The sequence below is a fragment of the Eptatretus burgeri genome, chromosome 10, assembly GCF_056783735.1.
Source record: "Eptatretus burgeri isolate ZD-2024b chromosome 10, Ebu_testis_v1, whole genome shotgun sequence".
NCBI classification, from domain to species: domain Eukaryota; kingdom Metazoa; phylum Chordata; class Myxini; order Myxiniformes; family Myxinidae; genus Eptatretus; species Eptatretus burgeri.
In genome coordinates this window covers 30,224,319-30,242,560 of record NC_140970.1, presented here as the reverse complement: position 1 = coordinate 30,242,560, position 18,242 = coordinate 30,224,319, and the positions used below count along the sequence as shown (strand labels likewise).

The 18,242-nt window shown below is 42.4% G+C and overlaps 2 protein-coding genes across 4 annotated transcripts in view; both read left to right on the top strand.

The window, feature by feature from the left end:
* The window catches only part of EIF4ENIF1 (eukaryotic translation initiation factor 4E nuclear import factor 1), a 76,731-nt gene extending 59,615 nt beyond the window's left edge, over positions 1–17,116 (top strand). The window contains exons 17-20 of one of the 3 annotated variants that reach the window (XM_085897683.1): positions 1,674–1,910; positions 2,812–2,891; positions 2,986–3,061; positions 15,326–17,116. In XM_085897683.1, the coding sequence (XP_085753809.1) occupies positions 1,674–1,910; positions 2,812–2,891; positions 2,986–3,061; positions 15,326–15,516 (584 nt within the window). In that variant the 3' untranslated portion in view covers positions 15,517–17,116. Of the gene's footprint in view, positions 1–1,673; positions 1,911–2,531; positions 2,780–2,811; positions 2,892–2,985; positions 3,062–15,298 lie in introns of those variants that run through there. The other 2 variants (XM_085897682.1, XM_085897684.1) reach the window with 2 other exon arrangements.
* LOC147018208 (uncharacterized) overlaps positions 1–18,242 on the top strand; it is a 239,752-nt gene that overhangs the window by 197,964 nt on the left and 23,546 nt on the right. The gene's annotated exons all lie outside the window — the stretch shown is intronic.

The following is an 18,242-nucleotide window of genomic DNA, read 5'->3' as shown; positions in this document are numbered from 1 at the left end:
CCGATTCATCCCAAAAGTGTTTGGGGTTGAGGTCAGGGCTCTGTGCAGGCCAGTCAAGTTCTTCCACACCGATCTCGACCAACCATTTCTGTATGGACTTCACTTTGTTCACGGGGGCATTGCCATGCTGAAACAGGAAAGGGCCTTCACCAAACTGTTGCCACAAAGTTGGAAGCATAGAATCATCTGGAATGTCATTTGTATGCTGTATCGTTAAGATTTCCCTTCACTGGAACTAAAGGACCTAGCCCGAGCCATGAACACCAGTCCCAGACCATTATTCCTCCTCCACCAAACTTTACAGTTGACACGATGCATTCGGGCAGATCCATTCTCCTGTCATCCACCAAACCCAGATTCATCCGTCAGACTGCCAGATGGTGAAGCGTGATTCATCACTCCAGAGAACACTTTTCCACTGCTCTATAGTTCAATGGCTATAAGCTTTACACAACTCCAGCTGACGCTTGTCATTACGCATGGTGATCTTAGGCTTGTGTGCGGCTGCTTGGCCATGGAAACCCATTTCACAAAGTTCTCGACGAACAGTGCTTGTGCTGATGCTTCTAGAGTCAGTTTGGAACTCGGTAGTGAGTGTTGCAACCGACAGACGATTTTTCCACGCCAGGCGCTTTAGCACTCTGCGGTCCCATTCTGTGAGCTTGTGTGGCCTCACGGCTGAGGTGTTGTTGCTCCTACACGTTTTCATTTCATAATAACAGCACTTACAGTTGGCTGGGGCAGCTCTAGCAGGGCAGAAATTTGACAAACTGACTTGTTGGAAAGGTGGCATCCTATGATGGTGCCATGTTGAAAGGCACTGAGCTCAACAGTATGGCCCATTCTTCTGTCAATGTTCGTCTATGGAGATTGCATGGATGTGTGCTTGATTTTATACACCTGTCAGCAATGGGTGTGGCTGAAATGGTTGAATCCACTAATTAGAAGTGTTGTCCACATACTTTTGGCCATGTAGTGTGTGTATATATTGTCACGGTCCTGGTGGTTAGATTAACCCACCCCTCTCCCCCCCCTCCCGACCCAATTGTAGTGGACGGGCAGTTAACACCGACCAGGCCTGTTGCTGAGCAATTTTTCCTTCGAGGTGAAATCGTGATCCTCAGAGTTTATGGCGCGCATGGGAAGGGAAGGGTGGCACAGACTGAGGAGATGGATACACAGCATAAGGGGGTTTATCTCAAACCCACGACAAATATACGAACACCAGCAACTTAAAATAAACATGGGATTTAAGGAAAATAGAAGAAACATTAATAAGGGTAATATGTGTAAAATGTGTAAGAAATAAAACATGTCCATGTGTAAAAAATCACAACAACATGTTTTGGGTTTTATGGAGCACAAAAGGAATTATTGATATTCATGATGGTTGTATGAGTAATTACTAATGCATCTCCCCACCCATTCTCTCTCTCTCTCTCTCTCTCTCTCTCTCTCTCTCTCTCCCTCTCTCTCCCTCTCCCTCTCCCTCTCCGTCTCCGTCTCCGTCTCCCTCTCCCTCTCCGTCTCCCTCTCCCTCTCCGTCTTCCTCTCCCTCTCCCTCTCCCTCTCCCTCTCCCTCTCCCTCTCCCTCTCCCTCTCCCTCTCCCTCTCCCTCTCCCTCTCCCTCTCCCTCTCCCTCTCTCTCTTTGCTCTTTTTCTCCCCCTAACAGCCAAAGATCGCATCTCTGCCTCAACACCATCATCTCCAACACTCATATACGACTCCTTTCCCCCTCCATTACCGCATCGTCCTCGGCCTATGCACCCCCGTCCTTCCATGCTCCCTGTCACCAACCCCCAGCCTGGAATGGCACTCTTAGGTCCGCCTGGCCTACATCCAAATATGTTGCAGAGAATGCTTGCAACTGAGGGAATGAGGGGTGTGCATCCAAGAGGAATGCCAACCGGTGAGCATGTGTGAGCTGCTGTTGGTCTTGGTGAAGTGCAGGAAAAGCTGATGGAATGTGAAAATCTGGCTGCAGCTTTTTCTGTACAACTGTTAACAGTGGCTTCAAGGGTGTGAATACAATTTGATGTCGTTTGTTGAACAAAGTGTATTCGTAGTATAAAATGCAATTTATGCATTTGCAGTGTATATTTTGTGAGCCCCACCAATTACACATTAACATGAAATGGTGTATGTTTGCATTGAACAGCTGAATGCACGATGAAGGCAGTTTTGTTTTGCTTAACAAAAAAACATGCCTTTACACCAAACAACAAACAGGTGATGCTCAAGCTTTCACGAAATTGATCAAGTGTAATGGATGATGGGATGATTGATGTTTGAGTGGTGGGATGACCAGGTGATTATTGTGTAACAAATGATGGGATAGGGTAAGCGCTGAGCTCGTCAACCTGTTTGGAGTGACAGGTTGGGTGTGTGGTGATGACCATTTGATTTGATTTTGGTGGAGATCCAAATCTGGATCCGGGCGGACGTGTGCACTCTGCCGAGTGCCCTTCTACTTCGATGGACAGAGGTTGTCTTTTCACCCCTGTCTGTCTGTTTGCTTGTTTGTGTACAGGATATGTCAAAAAGCTGTGGACGGATTCAAACGAAACTTGGTGGACACATTGGGTGTGTGACAAGGAAGAATTGATTCAGTTTTGATGACTATCCAAATCTGGATCCGATAATTCTTTAAGTGATTCTTCACCATTGAGATGGGGCCAAAAACAATGTACAGCATGATATTTCAAAAATGTATTGGGTCCGATATGTTCTACTGGATCAGGCATTGCGTGGCAGAAGTATGTTCTCTACTGATTGCCCTTCTAGTTTTAATCCTGTTTTCATTTATTCAGGAATGTTTGCAGATGGAGCGGCTGGACACCTGCTCCCAACTCCACATCCTTACCCCATCAACCCCTTGTTCACAAGTCAGGTGAGTCATATGTAAATTGACTTGGAGTCTTCTCCCTTTTTGACAGCTTTGTGTTGATTGTCACAATCTGTGTTTTTTGGATTTTTCTCTCCAGGCAATGGCTCTGGCCTCTCGCCTGCCCCACAGTAGTGCTTTCCACTTCGCCATGTTGCAGCAGCGTTTGAATCAGAGTAAGTTGATTTTGATGATTTGTTAGCAGTTTGGGTGTATAATTGGGTTGGTGCAGTTTATGGGCATTCATTTGTGTAACACAGTGTAACATGCAAAATGTGAAGTAGAGGGCGATGCATGGCTTCTATATTCTCATCTGGTTTACGTTAGTTTCCCTTATAATACATGCATGAAGTGGATCCAGTGGAGTACTTTGTTTGCATGTAATGTTCCTATTTTATGGCTGAATATTACATGCCGTGTTTGAGTGTGCATCTTTCCCCCCCTTTTTTTCAAAAGGTTTTGAGGATCATCTCGCCCTAGGTTTTTTTGTTACACTGCCCGAGGGTTATCTCCAGCACAAATTTCAACAAAATTGAAGCAACTTAAGGGGGACCACAAATTCTCGGAAATTTTGCAGAAAAGGAAAACAAACAAACAAATGAAGCAAACCATTGCATAACCATTTTAATTTTTTATGCCTCTGCCGACAAAGTCGCCGGAGGCATTGTGTTTTTGGGTTGTCCATCCATACGTGCTAAATCTCGTTGTTATATCTAAATAACAGTGCAATGGATTTTGTTCAAACTTGGTAGCAGTATATATATATATATATATATATATATATATATATATATATATATATATATATATATATATATATATATATATATATATATATATATATATATATATATTGCCATATAGATTATCTTATTAGATTTTGGGGTCAAAGGTCAGAGGTCATGTTAGGTAAAAATCACCATGATAAGTTGTGAATCAGTGATGGGATTTTGACCAAGTTTGGTATAAGTATACAGTATGATGCAAAGATGAACTGATTGGATGGTGGCTTCAAGAGGTCAAGGGTCAGAGTCCATGATAGATCACTTCAGCCGTTCTAAAGTTATCACGGTAATGAAAACCGAAGTCAAACTTGGTACAAGTATGTATAATGATGTATGCATTGACTGATTAGATAATGGGGTCAAGAGGTCAAAGGTCTTGTCAGGTAAAAATATGATATTTGAGAACAGCTGAAGGGATTTAAATCAAACTTGGTACAAGTATGCATAATGATGTAATAATGTGAGAGGAGGCATATGTTTCGACGTCGAGACTTCAAAGAGTGCCGTTCTAGTTTATTAGCCCCCGTTGGACTTGGTCCGAAATGGGGGCTTATGGATTTGGTCTCGATTTTCGTGCCCGTCCGTGCTTGCATGCGTGTGCGTCTGTAACCATATCTCTGACATGTATGGACCGATTTTATTTGTACTTGGCACAAAGACAACACATACATATGCACGCCATTTTTTCACAGAGATCAGATCCAAGATGGCTGACTGGCGGCCATTTTGTCATGTAAATGTGTCCCCAACCATTTCTCAGACATGCATGGTCCGATTTTTTTGTTTGTTTTTATCCCCCGCCGCGTGGCGGAAGGGGGATATTGTTGTCACCCAGGGCGTCCGGCTGTCCGTCCGTCCGTCCGTCCGGGCGTCAACATTTATAGCTGTGAGTGTGATAACTCATAAACTGTTCGCCATATCGTTTTGAAATTTGGGTCACACATGTACCACCTGAAAAGGAATAACCCTATTGATTTTGGGCATGGCCGACTGGGGCGGCCATCTTGAAAAAAATGTTTTTTCGCCATATTGATTTGAAATTTGGGTCGCACATGTACCACGTGAAAAGGAAGAACCCTACTGATTTTGGGCATGGCCGGATCCAAGATAGCCGACTGGGGCGGCCATCTTGAAAAAAATGTTTTTTGTAATAAATGGAAAACCGCTTATCTGATTTCAATTATTTTTGGTTACTACATTCCTCACCTCTGGGGAACTTTTTCGAGATGATGACCAAATGGTGTCATGTTTCCAATTCACCTCCCTCATTATCTGGAATATGTATGACCTTTTTCATTCAATGGCGGGGGATTCCCCATCTCTGATGGGTATATTTTTATTTATCTTGCGGAGATTAGATATCACTTTCCTGTGACTTGCCATGACTTGCAAGATGTTCTGATAATGTTCTTCAGTACGTGCTGCTTGAAGAAAGTCTGCACCCATTTTCACTCCCCTTTCAGCCAAGTCCTTTCTGACATTCATGAAGGAAATGTTCTTCAAAGAAGGATCTTTCTCTTCCAGACGTCTTGGCCTCCTCCCAAGCCTTCTTCCGTTGGATCTTTAATAGCACTTCATCTTGGCTACCAAATATTGCAGCACGATCATTCTTCATTAATTTCAAAAATTCTCTCTCTTCAGGATTCTTTGTCATACTTTCAGCATTTGTCAGCCAAATTTGGAAAGTTTTTCTCCAGCTTTGTCTTCATCTGCTCAAATTTTTCAACTCTACTCAACTCGACTCTTTGCACTTGTGTGATTTTTGGGGATCTCTGGCATCTTCCTGTTATCTTCCCAAAGCTTCAATGTCTTCTCGCAGCCCTTCTGATCAGAGAGCATTTGAATATTTACCTTTTCATCGAATTTTATCACCTTCAAATAGACTATCTTTGCACTCTCCCATTTACTTCTGTTGAGTGGCAAACCCTCCTCTTTGTGATGCAGTAAACGGCATAAAACCTGTCTGCATGTTGGTAGGTGCAGTCCAGTAAGCTCAGCATCTGACTCGGTTACGGCACTTCCCAATCCAAATATCTGTGCCTTCTGACGAATCTGCTTGCTCTCGACCCCACCACCTGATATTTTCTACCTCTTGCCTATTTTCTGGTGCACCTTCATCCATCACTACGTCCTCGTCATTTGTCACCTAAAAGAGAAAGAAAGTGAGTTTACTCTCAAATTCTGAACGTTTTTGTCACATTTCTGAAAACAAAAGTGATATTCATGAGGTCAGATACCAGCCCTGAAACTGGGAAATTGAAAGACCTTCCCAGTTGTCATACCTGGCCCTTCTTCATTTTGTTTTTTTATGATGTTTAGGAGGGATTTGAACGGTATGTGCCAACCTGGTTAATGGTTTAACATCAAAATCCAGGAACATCTTGAACTTGGAATGCTGGAAATCTCAAACCCACGGTGGTCACCCAATCATTATCCAATTCAGATCGAACTTCACAGGAATGATTTTTGTACATCATGGAATGTTTGTCGGTAGGGACAGGGAGTTTTCAAACCAAGGGGGAAAATGATGCACGCTACCGTGTATTCATTCTTGGAAACCAGCAAGTTCTTTAACCTTCAGCCACATCTTTTTTTTTTTCTTTGAGGAAGGTATTTCAAATATGACCTGTACTTTTGTTTATCCTCATCATTAAGTGTGGATCATGGAATTCAGTAATACTCCATATGGGATGGGATGGAGAAAAAAAAATGTCTGTCCCATCAAATGTGTTCAAAATAATATGCTAAATAGCTACTATACAGTGAAGTCATAAGTCTTTGAAAGCCATACCTTTTATTCTCGAATGTTTTCATAACCAACAAGGATGAAAAAGAAGCCAGAATACATAGCTAAAGTACCAAATTGAGAGATCGCAAAATTGCTGACTTGTTCACCTTCATCCATCACTACGATCCCCCGTTGGACTTAGTCCGAAATGGGGGCTTATGGATTTAGTGTCGATTTTGGATTTGAAGACCACATCGAGAGATCGCAAAATTGCTGACTTGTTCATCCACAGAATTGTTGATAAGTGTTATCCAGCCTAGCAAATAACGGCTGAAGCAATTACAATTATTCCAACCAAAGGAAGTGACATTGTCTCTTGGGTATTGAACGCAGACCCGAACAATTTTTTTTCTCGAATTAAAAAAATACTGTCGGATCCCGACATTCGCAGACGCCACATATTCGCGTTTCATAAAATGTGACCTGCTTCTACATTTGCAGCCCTGTGCTTCGCTTATTCTCAGTTTGTTTACTGTTTGCATTTTTGCTGTTTTTCATGGGCATGTTTGTGGTTTTTCACAATTTTTTCTTCCTCCAACCCCCCATAATGAATCACAAATTGTGGGAACATATCCCCCTTTTTCCCATTGAAACCATGCATGTTTAGCTTGGATCCTGACATTCATGGATTCAACACTTACAGCATTTTTCAGGAATGTATCCCCCACGAATGTGAGGGTCCAACAGTAATACAATCACTGTGTGTGTGTGTGTGTGTGTGTGTGTGTGTGTGTGTGTGTGTGTGTGTGTGTGTGTGTGTGTGTGTGTGTGTGTGTGTGTGTGTGTGTGTGTGTGTGTGTGTGTGTGTACATAAATAAACATGCCTGGTGTTTGCTTAATAGTTAGGGTGGTGGGCTTGGGATCCTAGGGTCCTGAGTTCAAATCCCGCTCAGCTGTTAAGTTAATACCAGGTGGGGTTAACTTGGCCTGTCATCCTTCCGAGGTCGGCAAAATGAGTGCCAGCTTGCTGGTATACTGTGTCGGAGTGGCGACCCATCCAGGATTGTGCCCAATAGCCAAGAAGACTGCTTCGGCAGCACCAATGCTCTGCATAGAGTATGCTTCCATTGGATGGATGGATGGATATACAATGTGTATATATATATATATATATATATATATATATATATATATATATATATATATATATATATATATATATATATATATTTTTGTTACGGCCCAGGGTTTGAGGTTTGCCATGAGGGGAAGCGCGGTCCAGTGGGTTGCTAGCAACCACAAACGTCAATTAACCTCGTCAACTTTAACAGGGTTATTCGTCGAACTCTGTTTACCTGAGGAGGTGACTGAATTAAGTGAGTTTCGTGGCCTCAGCACACACTCGGGTTACTGCCAAGTGAGGCAGTGAGTGCACGCTGGCGAATGAGAGCAAACCATGTGGGGTGCAACTTCCCATCTAACTATGTCTGTATCCTATGTCAGACCAATGGAGGAAAGGACAACCAAGACTGATTTGAAAGAGCAACCAGCAACTATTTATTTACACACACAAGCAATGGTGAAAAGCATATTATTTACAGTTCTTTATTCACAAAAGCAAGCAATCACTGAAGCAAGTATTTACAAACAAAAGCGCAGACTTAACCCTGACATGTATTCTTATACAATGTTATTTACACAAAAGACATATGGCCATCATTCAGTCTGTGGAGAAGAAGAGCTGAGAGAAAACAACAGTATGGAGCGTGGAGTTGACACCTGCCCTCACTTCACACAGCCCAACGGGGCTGTGCCGGTCCAAATATGCTCCGGGAAGGATGGGAAAGATGGGCAGTGGAGTTGAGATGCGTCTCTGAGTGTCCATCACCAGTAGGCAAATCTTCTGGCATGCAAGGCATGTGAACGGCAAGCAGCCCCTTTTCTGCTGTGCCTCCGTGTCAAACAGCTCCACATGAACCAAGCTGCATTCTGGGTTTTCTGTTCTGCTTTCCTCCTCATCATGTGCTCCTGTCTTCCTCACCAGACAAGCTTTTAGGAAACATTGTTCTGTCCACACTCTGAGCTTTCTTCTCCTCGCAGCACATGGTTTTTCTCCTTGCTCTCCTCCGCACAATTAGCTCTTTTCTTCTCTCCTCCCTCCTCTGCCTGTGCTCTTGTCTGCTCCTCCCCAGAAAAGCTTTAAGGACAAGGACAAGGACCAGCTCTGAGCTCCTTTCTCCTCACAGGACATCATTTTTCCCATCTCTCTCGTGCGAGCCTCCCTCTCATTGGTGCACATCCGATGGGGGAATGTCTACAATTTAGCTTGTGGAAAATTCCACGTCATTCTGTGGTTCTGGTCACGAGCACCTGCATCCCCACTTTCACCCGCCCAAAGCAGCGACGAGAGCCCACGCTCCTTCTCTCGCGTGCAGACGTTCAGTCTATAGTGCGCACTGTATTGTGCATGCTGAACACACTGCACTCCACGCGCATGGGAAAAGCGCCTCACCCCACTTCTTACTCGAGAAGCCTTGTCCCGCATAACGAATGTGGATGTGCAGCGAAGGAAGAATGAAGTACAGGGAAGGAAGAATGTGGGAAAGTAATTTTGTTGCCGGTCTGGAGGACCAACCGTTTGCAGTGAGCGATGGGTGGTTGGTTGGCAAATAATAAAATAATTTGTCAATTTGAGTGGTAAGGAAGATATATATGTATATATGTATATGTATATGTATATATATATATATATATATATATATATATATATATATATATATACATACATATATATATATATATATATATATATATATATATATATATATATATATATATATATAGTGGGGAGAACAAGTATTTGATACACTGCCGATTTTGCAGGTTTTCCCACTTACAAAGCACGTAGAGGTCTGTAATTTTTATCATAGGTACACTTCAACTGTGAAAGACGGAATCTCAAACAAAAATCCTGAAAATCACATTGTATGATTTTAAAATAATTAATTTGCATTTTATTACATGAAATAAGTACTGTATTTGATACATCAGAAAAACAGAAGTTAATATTTGGTACAGAAGCCTTTGCTTGCAATTACAGAGATAAGACGTTTCCTGTAGTTCTTAACCAGGTTTGCACAGACTGCAGCAGGGATTTTGGCCCACTCCTCCATACAGATCTTCTTAAGATCCTTCAGGTTTCGGGGCTGTCGTTGGGCAACACAGACTTTCAGCTCCCTCCAAAGATTTTCTATTGGGTTCAGGTCTGGAGACTGGCTTGGCCACTCCAGGACCTTGAGATGCTTCTTACGGAGCCACTCCTTAGTTGCCCTGGCTGTGTGTTTCGGGTCGTTGTCATGCTGGAAGACCCAGCCATGCCCCATCTTCAATGCTCTTGTTGAGCGAAGGAGCTTGTTGGCCAAGATCTCGCGATACATGGCCCCATCCATCCTCCCCTCAATACGGTGAAGTCGTCCTGTCCCCTTTGCAGAAAAGCATCCCCAAATAATGATGTTTCCACCTCCATGCTTCATGGTTGGGATGGTGTTCTTGGGGTTGTACTCATCCTTCTTCTTCCTCCAAACACGGCAAGTGGAGTTTTAACCAAAAAGCTCTATTTTGGTCTCATCAGACCACATAACCTTCTCCCATTCCTCCTCTGGATCATCAAAATGGTCATTGGCAAACTTCAGATGGGCCTGGACATGCGCTGGCTTGAGCAGAGGGACCTTGCATGCGCTGCAGGATTTTAATCCATGACGGCGTAGTGTGTTACTTATGGTTTTCTTTGATACTGTGGTCCCTGCTCTCTTCAGGTCATTGACCAGGTCCTGCCGTGTAGTTCTGGGCTGATCCCTCACCTTTCTCATGATCATTGAGGCTCCACGAGGTGAGATCTTGCATGGAGCCCCAGACCGAGGGAGATTGACTGTTATCTTGAACTTCTTCCATTTTCTAATAATTGCGCCAACAGTTGTTGCCTTCTCACCAAGCTGCTTGCCTATTGTCCTGTAGCCCATCCCAGCCTTGTGCAAGTCTACAATTTTGTCCCTGATGTCCTTAGAGAGCTCTCTAGTCTTGTCCATTGTGGAGAGGTTGGAGTCTGATTGGTTGAGTGTGGACAGCTGTCTTTTATGCAGATAACGAGTTCAAACAGGTGCAGTTAATACAGGTAATTAGTGGAGAATGGGAGGGCTTCTTAAAGACAAAACTAACAGGTCTGTGAGAGCCAGAATTCTTACTGGTTGGTAGGTGATCAAATACTTATTTCATGCAATAAAATGCAAATTAATTATTTAAAAATCATACAATGTCATTTTCAGGATTTTTGTTTTAGATTCCGTCTTTCACAGTTGAAGTGTACCTATGATAAAAATTACAGACCTCTACATTCTTTGTAAGTGGGAAAACCTGCAAAATCGGCAGTGTATCAAATACTTGTTCTCCCCACTGTGTGTGTGTATATGTATATGTATATGTATATATGTATATATATATATATATATATATATATATATATATATATATATATATATATATATATATATATATATATATATATAAAAAACGTGGGTGGTGAAGCTGAGCTGGACCAGTGTGAATGTCTCTTGATTACATACTATTTGAACGAGAGTTGGGCTGTGGGTACATCTATGAATCATGTATTCGGAAAAGTACCCTTACCCAGGGACAGGAAAAGTTTAAATCATTCAATCAATTTAAATTATTTCATAGATTTTTAAAAGGTTAATTGTGTTGCTTGCTTGGTTTTACTCAGAGCCCAAGCTCTGACCTATTTATACCACCAACCGCGAAATGGTGGTGTAACATCGGGTGTCAGAGGTTGGATTTGTCTTGAAAAAAGGGCAAAATATAGATATTTTAAATTGTTACTCCATGAAGATCTGTATTAAATCTACTTGAATCCAGATGTTTATGTTGATTATTATAGATTACTGGAAGGGACAATAAAGTGACTGACTTTATGACATCAACAAAAGTGAAATGAAAATGCAAAATAACCAATCAACAGCTTTTCAAACGCAGTGCGGGAAGTGGCCACCATGAACAGATGACAAACACAGACAGACACCATGGTTTGCAATACATATACAGCAAACCCTCCAATATTGTGGGGGTTAGGTTCCTGTAAAATGCTGACAGTTGAAACCACAATTGTGCAGACCAAGGACTAATAGAAAAGAGGACGTTCAGTCGCTGGACTTTGAGAAGATATTGAGGAAGATTGACGGTAGCCAGAAATAAACGCATTACAATTGAAATAAACATGTAAAATAAATATATAAAGCATGTTGATATTGAAATAAACATGCAAGTAAAATATATAGTGTAAACTAGAAGGGCACTCAGTGGAGCGCATCCCTCCGCCCCTGGAATGCCTGATCCACGAGAATATATCTGGCCCAATATACATTTTTGAAATATCATGCTTTATATAGTTTTTGAGCCGTATCTCTCAATGGTGAAGAATCACTTTGAAAATGAAATAACTCGCATCCAGATCCGGATCTGAATCTTCACCAAAATCTAATCAGTTCATCCTTGTCACACACTGAACCTGTCCACAAAATTTCATCCAGATCCGTCCACAACTTTTTAAGATATCGTGCTATATATCGCTTTAGCCCTATCTATCAATGGTGACGTATAGTATCGTCCAGTGTTATTAACAACACTGACATAGTTTGTTCAACTTTGTGATAATCCTCAGGTCACATCTTGATGCACTGTAAAACAAACCGATTCCATGTTGTGTGTATACGTTTAAAATATATCTTGTTTGGTGTCATGCTCTTCTTCTGGTTGAATGTTGAGCTTTGCCTGCATGTGCAGCTTTTCAAACGCAGTGCAGGAAGCAGCCGTCGTAAACCGGAGACAGACAAACACACAAGCAGACACTACAGTTTACATTATATAATAGATTGGAACGTGGTGATGTCTGTTAATTGTATCTACTAGTGAGTGCCCGTACGAACGTGGCCGTAGTGCAAAAAAAAATGTTCAAATCGCATGCCAGAAACAACAACCACACAGGCCGTTCCTTCGCTCTCGCGTGGCCGTACGTGAACCCCCCCCCCACCCAAAAAAAAAACTTTCAAACAACCACACAGGCTGTTCCTTCGCTCTCGTAAACGACGACTGGATTGGGTCATTGTGTTTATCTATAAATGCGCATAAGAAATTGAGAAATTATTAGCATACAGTAAGTCATCACTATCCGGAAGTCCGTACATTGTAACCCGTAATGGGGAACGCGGCTGAGGATCTCTTCCCCAACGGCCACGCCGACGCAGCAACGTGTCCCGCGATTGGTAACTAAATGGCGCATCAGCCACGCCTACACAGCAACGTGTTCTGTCATTGGTTGGTAAATAAATGGCCATAACTTGGGAAGCACTTGTCCGATTAATATCAAACCTTGAAAAGGCACATCTTCAGGGCCCCAGCAATATACCTGGCAAGTTTAAATTAGATCGGACCAGAGGTTGTCGAGAAACAGCGGTCACACACGCACACACACACATTGCTGGAATTATAAATAGATTAATTACGTACTATTGAAACGTACCTTTTTCAGACCTTTAGACCCCTTTTGACCATTTTCAGACCCTTAGACCCCTTTTGACCATCTTCAGACCCTTAGACCCCTTTTGACCATTTTCAGACCCTTAGACCCCTTTTGACCATTTTCAGACCCTTTAAACTCTTTCACTCTTATTAGTTCCCTTCCATTTTCACCGAAGGGAACTATTGGTTTGCTCTCCTATGTTAGTCCATCTGTCTGTCCCACCTGTGGGTTTTTTTCCGACCTTTTTTTTCCTCTACCCCACCCCCATATCCTTTAACATATTCAAGTGAAACTTGGTGCATGGCTTTAGTCTGATAAGGTACAGAACAATTTTGAGTTTCAGGACATTTCATCAATTTTTCACAGTTATGCCCTTTTTAAACTGAGAAAATATCAAGTATTATACATGGGTCGGTGTTCAGCTTCCCCGATTCCACCCCTCTGCTCTGCACCCATTGGCTGGACAGCTGGCCTAACTCCACCCAAATAAAATCATATGCCACCATTGCATGAAGCGGTGCAGATCGGCAGGCCTCGGGCCTTAGGCCTGGGTGTTAGTCCATGGCCCAGTGCAATTGGAATGATACCAGATATATAACCATGATGTATTATAAATGCACATAAGTCGTGCGCACATTTTTGCTTCATGTATGTACATCGGGTTATTTTTAATATGAAATGGGCAAAGCCTAGAAACTAAACGAAACACGGTGGGTGAGAAAGGTTGTTATTCTTAATTTTGGTTCCGGTATCGACTGGAGTGTGCGTTAAAGCAAACTAATATATATCTCCGGTTTGTTATCAGAGTTGTTTTTTTCACAAAATTGAGTAAGTCGGCCATTTTGACACACTTCCGGTCACATGATCAGAATGACAGACAATTTAACATCAGGACCCTGTCCTAATGTTTAACCCAAATTTGGTATCATTCTGACTGGTGGGTCTGAAGAAGAAAATTTTTGAAGAAATGTACTAAGTCGGCCAGTTTGACCTTCTTCAAGTCATGTGACCGGAATGAGCTTCGCAATTCCTGTTACCAGTCACGAGAGGAACATTACTGCCAAATTTCAGCCGGATCGGCCCAGCGGTTTGACCGGAGAAGTCGAAAAAGGAGACGGACGGTGCACGATGACAATACCTTATCTGGAATATACATTCCAGATAAGCTAAAAAAAAATTAAAAACCTTTAAAAGATGTGAATGGATCTTGGGATGGAACTCCAAAAAGTATGGATGGTCACAAATTATGTGAAACCATCCCTGCATCTTTCTTTGAATAATGGTTGTGCCTACAAACGACGCTTTCTCGTGGAATGTGTAGTGTTTGTGTTTGCAGTTTAATATTTCACTGGTTAAATTCATAGATGGAAGCGATCAACATTCACTCTCATTGCAAATGGATGTCGGGATGGACAAGAAACAACAATTATTCAACGAAAGATGTAGGGATGGTTCCCCGTGATAATTCATTGTAACCATCCCAACCTTGTTTACATACTTTGCGGTGTACTATCCCTCCATCTTTTTGCATTTTTATGCCTCCATTGACGAAGTCACCGGAGGCATTGTTTTCAGGTTGTACACCGTACGTTCGTGCTGATTTTCTGTTTTCTCTGAAACTGCTTATTTGATTGACACAAAATCCTTACCATAGGTGCAACTACTCATGTAGAATGTTTTAATGATAATTATATCACAGGACATGTGATGTGACAGCCATATTGGAAAAAAGGAAAAACTTTGGACCTCTGAAACTCTGAAACCACTCCATGGGAAAAATTGAAACATAGCACATGTCAAGTACTCCCCATGGAAAAGAAATGTGATTTCTTGATGTCAGGTGGCTTCATAATGACGTCACAATTGCATACATCGAATGCTTTATCCAATCAGTATGAAAATTTTTGAGGGCAATCTTGGGCTAAATTGTAGGGGGAAAGCGGGGAAGGGGGGGGGAGGTGAATTCATGGCGTCATCGGTCACGTGCTTTCACGGCACTTATTATTATTATTATTTTTTAACATAAAAGCCTTCAATAATAATGTGGGCAGAGGCATATCTATCAATTTCAGAGTTCCATTCTAGTTTAAAATTTTTTATTGCTTGTAATACAAAAGCAATGCTTCCATTACATTTTAAGGTATTCTCCAGTTTTTGACATTAACTTCTTCCATCACGTTGGAGGCTTCTGTAAGTTGGCTTTGAGTGTGGAACCTTTTTTAGGACTAGTACATAGCTTGAAGACCTCATTCTTGATCACCTCATCAGAAACTTCCCTTCCCATTTTGTTTTGAACCTCTGTCATCACCAGCTGCAACCTCACAGACACACTTTGCAGTTCCAGGAGCGTTGAGAGCTGCACGGGCTGGCCGTGGCACCCCTTCTGTGACTGGAGGGTCACGCCATTCCCCCACACCTCATCCGGCCCTTGCTCGCTGGTTTGGGAAAGAGATTCTCCAGCAGCCACTTCCATCCATGCCAAACCATGTCATTTCGGTGGATGATTTGGAGTTGAGGCCAGGAATATAATTATGCTGTCTGCAAACTCTCATCAGCACCACTTTTCCTGACTAATTACTTCCTCACCCCTCCCGTGCTCACCAATCCTATTCCACAAGTCCAAGGAATGATTGCTTTTCAAAAAGCATTTTGATCATTATGGGTTCTGCTAAGGACTCCTTATGTAACATTAAATGGTAAAGTATGTCACCTGCTTGTGACCTCAACCTGACTAGCCTGTTGTAATCGGCAGATGGAATTGAATCGGCCGGAAGCGCATGTCTTTTCATGCAGGTGTCAACTTTGGTGGATTTGTCGAACACGATGTTTGCAGGTAACTGCCTCCTTCAGAATTCTGGACTGTGTACATATTAAACAGAGTTGATAAATGCCTTGAAAAAAACGAAAGGATAATTTTTGGTTTAATTTCTCTTCACCACCATCACCCCCTTCCACCCCTTCAATTTTTTTTCCACCTTTCACCTTCATTCCTACACATCCACTGCCTCAAAAACGGTTTCATTCTCGCAGATGAATCTCAGGATAGAGCTGAATTTTTCTTGCTGTATGCATTTGTAATTTTGTTAATTTGAGGTTAGAAGGTTAATTTGGGGGTTGAAGGGGAGGGGGGTGATATTAAGTTGGCACGAAGGTGCATCGTCAAATTAGGTTCTTGTGGGGGTTCTCAGGAATATTTTTTGAGGAAGTTAAATACTCGACTCGGATTTGAACCTGCAGCCACATCATGGGATTTCTTTTCTCTGTTACATTTGGTTATTTGGATATTGATGTCGAATGTGTTACAAAGCTGGTAAGATTGTGGATACAAGAAAAGTGAAGTTTTTCATTGTCACTGACTGCACCAAGTCTGAAGCATTAAGATTTGGATACAGAGCAGAAGGAAAGATTTATTTGGATACAGAGCTGAACAATGGAGGGTTTGTAAGTTGAGGAATGTTTGAATGAGTCGTTTTGCTTTATTTATTTATTTTACCATCGACTGTCTTCATCTGCAATATGGTTGAACGTTAACCTATTCAAACGGACAATGTATTTGCATCTTACACTCCTCTACCCCCTCCCTCCCTTTGGTTCACTCCATAATTTCAAAACTTTGACAATTTTTTGCCCTCCACCTAACCTTCCTTTTTACTTCCTCCCCCCACCACCTACATTCTCGCTTATTACCTCACAACCCACCACCACCACCCACTCGTCTCCCCTCCCCAACCGACTCGTCCCGCCGCCTTCCCCTCACTCACTCTTCCCGCTGCCACCCCCCCCCCCCCCCACCCGCCCTGCCGCCTCCCCCACCCACTCATCCCTCCCCCTTACTCCCACCCTTCTCCCTCCGCTTGTCCCCTGCCCCCTTTGTTTGTCTGCTTTGTAAAAAGGTAAGAGGCTGTACATTTTGTTTGTTAGCTTATGTTCTGAACGTTTGTCAGTCAAGCCAGATGGCTAACACTTGCAGTTTGCAAGAAGACTTGCGTTGGATGCAAAATGCTGTTTATCTTTGTATAAACATTGAATTGTCTACATTTTTCTGCAAGATGAGATCGAAGGAGCGAACTTGCAAAGCGTTTTTGTTATCGGTTTTCCTTGTAAGAAATAAAATTAACATATTTATGAAGCTGTGGTTTGTGTGATTCAAATAATTGTAAATTTCTTTGTATTTGTGAAGATGTCAGTTATCAATTTGATTCTTACTCTTCTGAAACCGCTTCAAGAGATGGGGTGAAAACTGATGGTTGAACTCAGGGTGGATACAAGAGCATTTGATGAGGTGGTCTCCTGCCACCTGCTTCACCATTCCGATAGTCGTATGACTTACCATGAAGCATGGTATTACTTTTCCTGGGACGTTTCTTATTCGAGTACAACCTAGTTGTGGATTCTACTTTATCACTTGAATTTTTTTCACAATACTTGAGATTGCCAGAAGTGTTCTTATTTTATTCACGGACATTCCACGTCTTCCTTGAGTTTGTCTCTGAGGTCTTGGATTTTTGTTTTTTTTTAAATCATGGATTTTGCAATTTATTTGCTTTTCTCAATACTGCTCGCCATTTGTTTCCCATCGTGATTCCCAAGTGAAGATAGTTTTATAATGAACTTGAAGCCAAGTTTTCATGAGTCAACATTTATGCCAATTGTTTTTCAATCCACCCAATCAAGGGTGAAGAGGAATTGAATTTTTCATCTTCACAATTTCTGCATTGGTGACCCCAACGTGATTTAAACACAATGATATATGAGGATTTGGCTTCACGGTCTCCAGCGACATCATTTTACATGTGTCGGCTGCGAGTTTAAAAGTACCTCAGTTTTGTCCAAACGACCCAACTAAAGTTGAGACTCAGTTCCTCACAAGGGGGATTACCACCTCAGACTCATTTTGCTTCCTCTACCGGGCGTAGTGGCGTGCGCCTGTAATCCGGCTACTCGGAGGCTTGGGTTGGAGGATCGCTTGAAGACGGGAGCTCTGCACTGGGCCGCACAATGAGAGGGTGTATGGCAGCCCCGAATCATGGCGAAACCCAATCCTTATCCCTGTGTCGTAAGAGGCGACCAGGGTTGCGTCAGGAAGGGCATCCGGCGTAAAACCTATGCCAAATCAGTATGCGGATCATAACGGATGATCCGCTGTGGCGACCCCGAACGGGAGCAGCCGAAAGACGAACAACAACTCATTTTGCTTCCTCTGAATATGCACAGGGGGTTTGTGACTTAATCATTGAACCACTAAGCACCAACCC